Source organism: Chrysochloris asiatica, unplaced genomic scaffold (assembly GCF_000296735.1).
Source record: "Chrysochloris asiatica unplaced genomic scaffold, ChrAsi1.0 scaffold00047, whole genome shotgun sequence".
NCBI classification, from domain to species: Eukaryota; Metazoa; Chordata; class Mammalia; order Afrosoricida; family Chrysochloridae; genus Chrysochloris; species Chrysochloris asiatica.
Window position 1 is genome coordinate 13,099,680 of NW_006408565.1, and position 10,894 is coordinate 13,110,573.

General features: G+C 51.1%; 1 protein-coding gene across 1 annotated transcript in view; it reads left to right on the forward strand.

The window, feature by feature from the left end:
• RUNX3 (runt-related transcription factor 3) overlaps positions 1-10,894 on the forward strand; it is a 75,294-nt gene that overhangs the window by 52,931 nt on the left and 11,469 nt on the right. Inside the window, exon 5 of the mRNA XM_006862285.1 lies at positions 5,487-5,591. Within this exon, the coding sequence (XP_006862347.1) occupies positions 5,487-5,591 (105 nt within the window). The remainder of the gene's footprint in view (positions 1-5,486; positions 5,592-10,894) is intronic.

The window sequence follows — 10,894 nt, forward strand, 5'->3', positions numbered from 1 at the left end:
TGTAAATCTTTACGGGAGCAGAAAGCCTCATCTTTCTCCTGCGGAACAGCTGGTAGTTTCGAACTGCTGACCTTGCGGGTTCACAGCCTGATTCGTAACCACTACGCTACCAGAGCTCCTTAGGACAGACATTAGAAGGGTGCAAACAAAGATTACCTTGGATTTGGGAAACTGAGTTAGTTCATGGTTCAGAGAATTTTGATAAACGAGTTTTTCCACCCATAGGAAAAATGAGTCAGTCACTGCCCCGTGTGGTGCTAGGTATTACCACACTCCCCTCTGCCTCCCACCAGTGTGAGGACCACTCACCACTACGCATCTCCTAAATGGCCCCTAGGAGGTGCTCTTTCAGAACCAGGCACCTAGCTGGAAAAGGAAAGAGCATAGTTCCTAAGCTATCATAAACAGGTTAAAAAAGAAACAGTAGGATGTTTTGTAGAAAGTGAGGTTTGTAGAAAGCAGAGCGGACCCATGAATGAGCCAGGGTTAGCCCAGTTGGAGAAGGTAATACTTGGAGAAACTATCTGATGTCAGGCCCCAGACATGACCTTTTCAGGCTCTGGAGTTCTTATAGGTGGGGCTTATCACAAATGAACCCGGGCTGTTAAGTAGGAGGACTTGCCAGAGGCAATATTGCCACCCTGCTGTGCTTGGTGACTGGTCTAGGGTCTGGGCTGCTTCAGGAGTGTCTGGGGCCACTCAGAGACCCAAGGTACATGTAATTCCCAGAACTGGGACATCTCCCACTCCAGCCAGGACCAGTCCTCCCAGTGCTAGAGTTGTAATTCTTGGGCTCCTGAGCTGACCCTAAGTTTGCCCCAGGTTTCTGCACAAAGTGCCCATCTCCTTTGTCTCCTCAATATCCTACTCCAAGAAGGTCAGAGAAAGGCAGGTGGATCTGCCTTCCAACAGGGAGGGTAAGAAGCAGCAGGAGACAGTTTTCCCACCCTTCAGTGGAAGGGACCTCAGATACCCCCATCCTCAGCCTCCTGCTGTAGCTGACACCTGCTCCCCTCTTCCACTCCCGCTCCTAGGCCTCAGTCGCACCCTCCCTCCCCACTCCCTTCCTCCTCTCTGCGGTCACCTAGAGGGGTGGTACCCAAGCCTGGAAACTGTGAGGAATAGGTTAGGCAATGGTGTTGACCTCAGGAGTTGGCAGTTTGCTGCCTACTAGGCAAGGGAGTGTCTCACTCACTCTCCAGGAGCAGGTCTTTATTTAGTGTATGTGTAGGGGTGAGCTGATGGGGAGCTGCCTGCTAATGCTCTGGACTTCAAGGTCCGTTTGAGCTGCAAGGTCAGTGATTCAAGTTCACCACCCACTCCTCAGAAACAGGATCACTATGAGTGGGAAATGACTTGACAGGACTTAACAACAACAAAACAAGGTGTGGGCTGAGACTTTCTTAAACATATTCTAGCTTCCTGGTCCCTACCTGGACACTGTATTATCTGGTCAATTCCTTGTTCTTCTGTGAGCCTCAGTCTTCTCATCTGTAAAATGTGAACAGTAATTTCGGCTCTTAATTCCTTTAACAAACATTTACTGAGCCTGGTGGCAGCATTGGGCTGCAACCCCAAGGTTGGTGGTTCAAACCCAGTGTCCACTCCTCAGGAGAAAGATGAAGCTGTCTGTTCTCATGGAGATTTGTAGTTTAAGAAACCCTATAGAGGCCTCTATGTGTCAGAATAGTCTCAGTGGCAGCGGGTTCGATTTTTTGGTTTTGGCTATGTGCCAGATGCTATTCTAGGAGCTCGGGGACACAGCAGTGAACAAGATAAAATTCTGACTTTTCAGAGAGTTTGCAGACTAGTAGGTGGTTGTGTGCGGTAGAGTTGATTCCGAGGCTATACATCTTTGCAGAAACAAAGTGTCATCTTTCCACCAAGGGGCAACTGGTAGATTTGAAGTGCTGATCTTGCAGTTAGCGTCCAACACGTAACCCACTAAGCTGCAGGAGATAGGAAATAAAGTAGGTGGATGGCTAGAAGAAATAGGCATTAGGGGGCAGCTCAGACAGGTAGCAGGACTCCTGGTGTGGTGTCGGATCAGTGCTGGACTGTGAAGCCCAAGGTTAGCAGTTCAAATCCACCAACTGCTCCTCGGAAACCCTATCCAGGGTCACTATGAGTCGGAATGGACTTGACAGCTCTTAAGAACAGCAGAAGGAACAGAGTTGGGAGCAGGAGGATCTACAAGTCTGTAGATCTGATAAAATCTGATAAAAAGCCCATCAAAATAACGTTTAAAATGCATCTGATGGTATTCATTACAGTGAAAACAATTCTATTAAAATACAGTTAGCAAACTGGCATAGAGCAAAATTGTGATAAATGTGCTGCTTGGTCTCGCAATGGTTCCAGTGACGACCATGATTTTGAAGCGGTGACGAACATAAAAGATATTTAGAGAAATCTGCAACTGCTGTAACGTGAGATGTAAATATCAGTGACGTCTGCTGGTGACAAGGTCATAGATATGGTTGATAATACCATTGTGGTTTGTTGGGACGTTCATACTTGAGAGAAATGTTCAGTTTCAGTTCGAGGTGAGGAACAATTAGAATCTTAATTTTTTCCAGATGCCAGTTTAAGGGCCAGCTCAGCTGTCAGAGGGACCCATGGACATCTATTTTACATAAAATGACCAGGAACCACTTAGTGCGCTGTCCCTGGGATGCAGGGACTAGATCCAGCATCTTCAGCCTAGTCACCTGCTCTGACTTGGAGCTGTGCACTGGCAACCCGTAGCTCCACCTCCCGCACTCCCACCACACAAAGGGGTTGCCATCTCTGGGATCCCTGAGAGTGCCCTGCGGGTTGGAGCCTGGAGGTGGTGGGTGGTTAGCAGGTCAGTTCGGGACCTCAGAGTGAAGGAAGGCTTGGAAGTAAGAGGAGAGGAGGGTGTATCTCAAGAGAGTCTCGGAAGGAGGTAGGCTGGAGCGAGGGTCCTAGTTTGTTCTGACTCAGAACCCCAGCAATCAGACCCCTCACGTTTCTTTCTCTACCTCCAGCCTGCTGGTTTAGGAACATTTATCAGACAGTCTCCATTATCCCAAGCCGAAGTTAACACGTCACTTGTTCCTTAACTCTAATCCCCTGTCCCAACCCCCTTCCCACCAGTCTAAGAAGTTCTCAGTGCTATGGAATGGTCCCTGCAGGCAACTCAGTTGGTTTTGTTCGGATCTTCCTGTAACTGGAGCTAAGTTTTTACTTATACCAACAAATATCAAGATGTGTAAAGAAAACCCTAAGATACGGGCCCCCTCCCTGAGCGGCCATTCCTGCAAAGCAGTGGTATTGAAAAGAGGTGGCAGAGAGTGTCCTGGGACAGCCTCGCTCACATCTCCACCATGGGTGAGCCCGGCCCTGCCTTCAGGGAGCTTCCCACTCTATAGCTGAGGTCCAGAGAGGTGTGGTCAGAGACAGAGAACCAGGAGGTAGTCAGACTTGGGGCATCAATAACCTCCCATGGTCCCTCCAACCCCCTATATCCTGGAGACTTTGTATTACAGTAGAGACTGGACAAGAGGGGGGCTCCTCCTTCGCTGGAGGTGCAGGGGAAATTGGGCTACCCTTTGAGGAGAAGTCTGTACCCTCTACCATGGCAACCAGCAAACCTCCAGATAAATCAAAGAATTCCATGTGAAAAGTAAAGAGACTGCTGTTTATGTGTGTAAGGTAAAACTATATTTGCTTTATGAACAGGGATACCTGTTCCAACAGAAAAACAATGGCAAAAATCATGAAAGATTGATGAGGATAAAATTGAGAATGAAAAAGCATTCTGTGTCAAAAAAGGAAAAGTAAAGGCCAGTGAGCTGGGAAACCAGATGGTCATGGAAGACGACATGGAAAGTGGTAATGATCCCAGGACATAACCATTTTTAAAAGACATTAAAGCCTCCAACTCATAATGATCCTGTATAGGATTTCTAAGACTTTAAATCTCTGTGGGAGATGAAAGCCTCATCTTTCTCCTGCAGAGCCACTGGTGGGTTTGAACCCCAACCTTGTGGTTCACGGTCCAGTGCATATTGTACAGAGCCACCGCACTCCCCAAGGCCTTAATTGTCGTTGTTGTTAAATGCCGTCAAGTCAGTTCCGACTCATAATGACCCTGTATAGGGTTTCCAAGGAGCGTCTGGTAAGCGGCCTTGTGGTTCAAACTGACTTTGCTGTCCAGCGCATTAGTCCTGAGCACCACACCAGGACTCCACAGGCCTTAATAAGAAAGTATAAAAGAACATGAAGACATCATATATGTTGGGTTAGAATGGATAGTAGTTTCAGTCTCATTGATAATAGGAGAAAGGCAAATGAAGTCGGAGTTTGCACATCCTTCCATCCTGATAGACAGAGCATGGTGCTGATAGCAAACACCCTTATCCTAATGAAGGAAGCCCTGGGTACCAGCGCCTATCTGGACAGCCCTCTCTCAAGAAAGATCAGCTCCTGGCATTATGTCAGACCTGTGATGTAGTGAAATCACCCTCCACTTCTCATGTTCAGAGATGCAGGCCAAGATTTTCATAAATAGGATGGTCACTTGTGTTTTATCTTAAATGGCAAGAAATTATTATTTTAAAGGTTTTGTTGGAGTTTTGTTTACTTTTTTTTTTTTTTTTTTTAAATACTCAGGAATTTTGAATGGAGACTTTAGAGCCATACGTATATCTAAAAATAGAACAGAGTTCTGGAAATAACAGTTGTGTCTACAAATTAAATGTCTGCAGCTCCCAAAGCATTCCTTTTCCTGCCACAGCTGCACACACCAATGAGAAATTAGCAACGACGTAAATGCCCAAGAGTCAGGGAATGGATAAATAAAAGATGAGTTGAAATAATTTGCAGCCATTAAAAATGAAGTTTTTAAGAATTTTTAAGGACATGAGAGTCTTACGATGTGATGATAAATGAAAAGAGCAGAGCACACAAAACAGATTTTAGTACCACTGCCACAGTGTGAGTACACACACCCATACACAGAGGATTGGAGAAGCAAACACCCAAATGTTAACAAGGTTTTGTTTCTGGTTAGTGGCCTTCGGAATGCCTCTGTCTTCGTTAGTGTAGCCTCTGTGGTTTCAAAATCTTCTACAAATAGCATGGATTACTTTCAGGAGGAAAACAGTTGCACTCATCCTTGTTTCTTACCCCCAAACCATGAGAAATAAGAGGTTAAGCCCAAAGAACGAGCCAGAAGTAGGGAGGAAGTAAATGAAAGTGTCCAGAGCCTGGGGTGGGACAAAGGGGATCAACTTGTCAGACCTCCAGGGGCCTTGGATGCCAAACCCAGCAGGTGGACCTTTCTTTACTCAGAGCCCCATCTTCTGTCCTGGTTCAGAGGAGAGATCCCTGCCCCTTCTTGAAGGTTAGGGACATGTAGGGGTGGTGGGGTGCACAGTGGGAGGGAGGGTGCTGTGATTAACTCCAGGTACTAATACCCTGCCTTTGTCCTCCCCCACCCCGCTCCCTACCACCCGCAGGGAAGAGTTTCACCCTGACCATCACTGTGTTCACCAACCCCACCCAAGTGGCCACCTACCACCGAGCCATCAAGGTGACCGTGGATGGACCCCGGGAGCCCAGACGTAAGTACCCAAGGGCCCAGTGGGGGAGCACGCAGCTCTGCTCTTCTCTGAGGGTGGTTGTGGGTCGGACTCTACATGTTGGTGGGTTGGGTTTGGGTTTTCTGGGCAGGAGCTATGGCTCTCGTGTTTTAGCATGAAAGGGAGTGTGTGTTCAAGTTCTTCAGTCTGCGAAGAAGCTGGGGTTCGTAGATTAAGGGCCTCTTCTGCTTAGGAAACCTCTTCACGTTTATCATCTCATGGGATCCTCATGACAGCAGGGCCCCGGGTTTCCAGTAAGCAAGTGGAGCACGTGACCCTTGACCTCACACTAAGCAAGGTGGTAGAGGAGCCCTGGCCTCAGCCTTCCCAGAGATTGAGAGTGGACCAGAGAGGCCGGCCCTGGACTGGTCCCTCCTTCTTGGCATTCAGACTGATCTGGCTCCCATATGGCCAGTCTTGGAACTGGGCCCAGGGCCCTGGAAGAACTACCCTCCAGGCCTCTGTGGGTTACCCCCTCCGACTCTCCTGCACCTGCACTTGGTAAACAGGCCTGTGACCATCAACTCCTGGTCATCACCTGCTGGACATGAATGGGTGCACAGCCCTGGTATGTCTCCTTTCTGGCTGCAGGTTTCTCAGCTGTGCACTGGGTTAGTGACTCAGGTCCACCGTTGGAGTCTCAGGGGGTGACGGCTTGCATGGGCAGAGCAGGGCCTCAGCACTTTTGTTTGAAAGTGGGGGTTATACCAGCAGTTCCCTCTGCTGCTATTCTGAGGAGAAAACGTGTCAACCTGTATAAAGCCCGTATAGGAAGTTGGCAGATGCTCATTCGTTAGCCATCGTGTGACGTTTTAGCCTTAGCTTCCTCATCCATGAACTGAGGATCAGTGGTCTAGTGTGTACAGCTAGTGCCCCCTCCCACCACCGTAGGCCACATTACTAGAGAGGCACCGTCTCCAGGAGCCATGTTGATGCTAAGGCACGTAGGAACTGCACCAAAAAGCGGCGAGCACCCCATGGCTAGAGGCATGTGACACAGGGGTCTTGGAGCTGCCCACCCTGCCCCATTGGAACTCCTGGTGAGGGTAGAGGCTTGGCCCTGCCCTTGGAAGCCCCCATTTGAATCATCTGCCTACTCTTCTCTCCTGAAACCCCCTCAGGTTCAAGACAGCCCTTTCTTGGCGTAAGCTGGTAGGGGGAAGGGGTGGCACAGGACAAGTCCACGGAAGCCAGAGGCAGATGGTCATGTCTGCCTCAGGGTCTCCGCACAGACTGGGTCCGTCTGCCTCCAGCTGTGCAGCAAGCCTGGCCTCTGGCCTGCCTCAGCTCCCGCTGGCCTCAGTGGACTTGTCCTGTGCCACTCCTCCTCCTACTAGTTCACACAAAAGCCTAGACAGCAGCTTATTTATAGGACAGCTCAGAGCAGAACTGGGTGCAGATGCTTCTGAGACCCTGCTTGCTCCTGCCCAAAACCACCTTGGCCCTAAGGTTGGGTGTGACCTCAGACAAGTCCCTTCCTCTTTCTAGGCCTCAGTCTCCCCACCTGCAAGAGGGAAGAGGCCAGCTCAGCAAGCCCTGTGCAATGTCTCTATGAATTGATCCAGAGGTCAGGGAGGGAAAGCCACTTGCCGGAGAGGGCCCCAGTCTGGAACTCAGGGAAGTGAGGGCAAAATGGAAGAGCTTTCCAAGCCTCATTGTGCTCACCTGTAAAATGGGGGTGATCTCAGTATCTGCTTTGGGGTTTTTTTGTGTGTGGATTACAGCTGCCTGGCCCACTGGAAGTGCTTAACAGCACTTCATGGATCCAACAGGCTTTGGAAACTCCAGGGTTTCCTTTGTGGGATTTTCCCCTGCTTTTCCAGCCCAGCTCCCAGTGAGGACTGAGCCGTCTATGGGGCAGGGTGGGGTAGGGGCAGCTTCTGGAAGCCAAGGAGTGGGAGTCACAGATTCTGCTACCCACTGTGGGTTCTGTGGCTGGGTCATTCCCCTCTGGTGCTCTGCAGAGCATGCCCAACCTATAGCCAGGTGGCCAACTGGGTTGGAAGGCGGACTTGGTGGCTTCCTGCCTCTGTGGCCTTGGTTTCTGAGGTTCTCCATGCCACTGTCCCTCAGAGTCACTGGGGGGTGGGGGAAAGCTGGTTGCTGAGCTGGCCCCAGGATTTGGGCAGGAGGTAGTACAGTGCCTGCTGATTCTGACGTGGAGGTCTGTGTACTACAGTGGCAGTTGCTATCCCTGCTTTCCATATTTAGCAGGTGCTGGGACCTGAAAGGACAAGACACAGATTATAAACCTGCCTGAACAAAATGGTTCCGGCCCCTTCTTTTGGTTCACCAAGTTCTTTAAGAACCTGAAAGCTGTGGACCCTTGACTCCCAAAAATGTATATACAATGATTTCAACAAATATTTTCCTGGGCACCCACCATGTATCCGGTCCTGCTCTAAAGCTGGGCTCTGAAGTGAACCCAGCAGGTGGGTTCCCGTCCTCCTGGGCTCATGCTCCAGGGAGAGGCAGACGGTAAACAAGTTTTGTTCTTAGCCTGACCAACAAGACCCTGCTGATCAGTGCTGTTTTCCCTCTGACCTCCTCTCTTACCCTCCTCCTCCTCCCCGGATCTGGGCTGCTTGGCTGGTCTGCCCGTGCCCCAGGGCCTTTGCACTACTGTTTCCTCTGCCTGAAACACTCTTCCCCCCACCCCACATACCCCCAGACACATAGCTTCCATCCTGAAGTCTTTCTAGACCACCCACCCATGCCTGCCACTCTCCCTTATCCTTTCCAGCACCCTTGTCATCTTTTAACATGCTGTGCAGATCACTAACTTCCTTCATTTATTGCTGTTCTCCCTCCACAAAGGTGGGGGGGTTACTTCCATCTTTTCCAGCCCTTGGGGATACACATGGGTGCTCAATAAATAGCTGTTAAAGTGGACAAAGTAAATATATAAATATAATTTAATATCAGGTAGTGAGAAGTTCTAGAAGAACATCAAAGTGGGGAGGGGGAGGGGCAGGGGGCAGGGGAGGCCTCCGGAAGAGCTGACATTTGAGCAGAGGCCGGAGGAAGTGAGCAAGCATCCAGTGTGCTTACGGAGGACTTGGGAGTTTGGGTGGGCAGGAAAGGTGACCCTAAGTCTGCAACTTAACTTTTGAGAGTCTTCAAGTTGCTGCAATTTCTCCTTCAGCCTCAGGTGTAGAGACCAAGGGGAGGCAGGGCTAAGGAGATGCCAGGGCTCCTGCTCCCAGGAACATCTCTGGGCTAGGAGCCAGCTGAGAAGCCAGGGGAGTCAGCCCAGCAGGAGTGAAGGGGTTAACCTCAGACCTCCCGGGTCCCCTAATCAACCCCAGGCCGATGGAAGCACTGGTTGCAGCCCTCCCTGCCTGCTGGCCCCCTGCCAGCCCGTTTCCCTGCCCAGCCACCGACCCAGGCTTTCATCCGCTCACAGGGGGCCGATTCACGGCAGACCACCCCAGGCCAAGCGGCTTTATATGTCTTCCTCCAGCAGCCGCCTGCGATTCTGCGGCGGTTGTTAAAAGTCGGGTGTAAATCTCCTGACAGGCCGCAGAGCGGGCCTCAGGCCTGGGTGCCCCACCCCGGGGGCTGGGCAGACAGTAGCTGCTATGTCTGGACTGTGGCCGCACTGGGACTGGACGAGGCAGCTGAAGGAGGCAGCCGAGTGGCTTCAGATGGGTGAAGGGCTCAGTAATGGCGGTGGGGGGGCATTGTTCCCCAACAGACAAGACTGCTCCTGTGGCCCTTCTGCTCATCCTTGCTTCGTTCCCCCATGCTGCCTTCCACCACACACACACACACACACACACACACACACACACACACACACACGGCATCGAACTGGCTCCTTGCCAGTGAGACCTCAGAGCTCTCCTTGAACTCCCAAGACCTTAGCAGCCAGACTCCATGAAGTGAGCTTGAATCGTGGGCCTTACTTGGACCATATGTCCTTGACCACACATTCCCTTTCTCATCTGTAAAATGGGGGTCAAGGTAGCAGCCTCTTGGGGACAATATGCATAGCCCACCTGGTTCAATGCCTAGCACATTGCACTTAACCACTCTTATCCTAGAAGCTTGTGCGTTGTAGAGGCAGGGGGATAGCTCTGATGGCCTCTCAGTTCCCCCAAAGGACCAGGTAGCTGGCAGGTACTGGCCCTGGCTGGTGGTGATGAGGGTGCCCTGGGGATGGATGAAAAGTGCAGCCCTTGTCCTCTAGTGCCCCCACTGTGTGAACTTGGGTAAACTATTCAGTCTGTCTGGGCCCTGCTCTTCCTCCCCCCAGGGTGACCTTTACCTGCTTCAGCATTGGAATCTACTTCCTGCCTTGAGGGCTGGGGCTGGGCAGAATGTGGTCCCCATTTTACAGGTGAAAGCATTAAGGCCCAACTTGGGAACAGCTTGACCAAAATTCCACAGTACACTAATTGGGAGTGGGAGGGAGTGGGTGCGCGGAGCTCTCCTCCATAAATGAGGGGTATAGGCGCTGGTCAAGGGGTTGTTGGGGCCTGCCTATGATCTGAGCCCAGTTCCTGGAACCAGGCCCATGGGCCAAGGAGGAGCCTCCCTCAGGGGCTCCCCAGCATTCCCCGCTGAGGTACCCTACTCTCAAACACTTTGTTTGCTGTGTGTTCTCCAACTCATCCTTACCCTCAGCAGTTGGACAATATGGCAAGCACTTTGCAGGTCTGAGAACAGGCCAAGAGCGGAGGGACTTGGTGGTAGAGCAGAGTTTGACTTGGAGCTGGACACTCCGTACCCAGGCCCACCCTCCTGGCCCTGCACAAACAACTCTGGGCCCTAACACTGTTGTCTGGAGCCCTTGATTTCCAAAACCCCAACTCCTTCCCTGAAAGCTGGGCTCCAGGGAGAGAATGTGACCAGGCACCTTCTATGTGACCTTGAGCACATCACTGACCCTCTCCACACCTCAGTTATGGATTCCTGGTGTGGCGCTGTAGGATCAGCCCTGGACTTTAAACCACAAGGTCCGCAAACCCATCAGCTGCTTGTTGGAAATCCTATACAGGGTCGCTATGAGTCGTAACTGACTCGACGGCACTTAACAAAAACAAGCCTCCATTTGCTCACTTCTGTAGTAGGGACCGTGAGAGACCTCTCCTCTGGGGATGTTGCAAGGTGACACAAGGCATGCAAAAGAACCATAGGGTGGAGGAAGGGTGAAGACCACCCACACTAGCACTGCCAGCAGACATATCTAAGGGCTCAGGGTAGGAGAAGGAGGCATCCTGGAGGGAGGGGTATTGGGCTAAACCCAAAACAGACAGGAAGCCATTCTGGCTGGGGTTTCG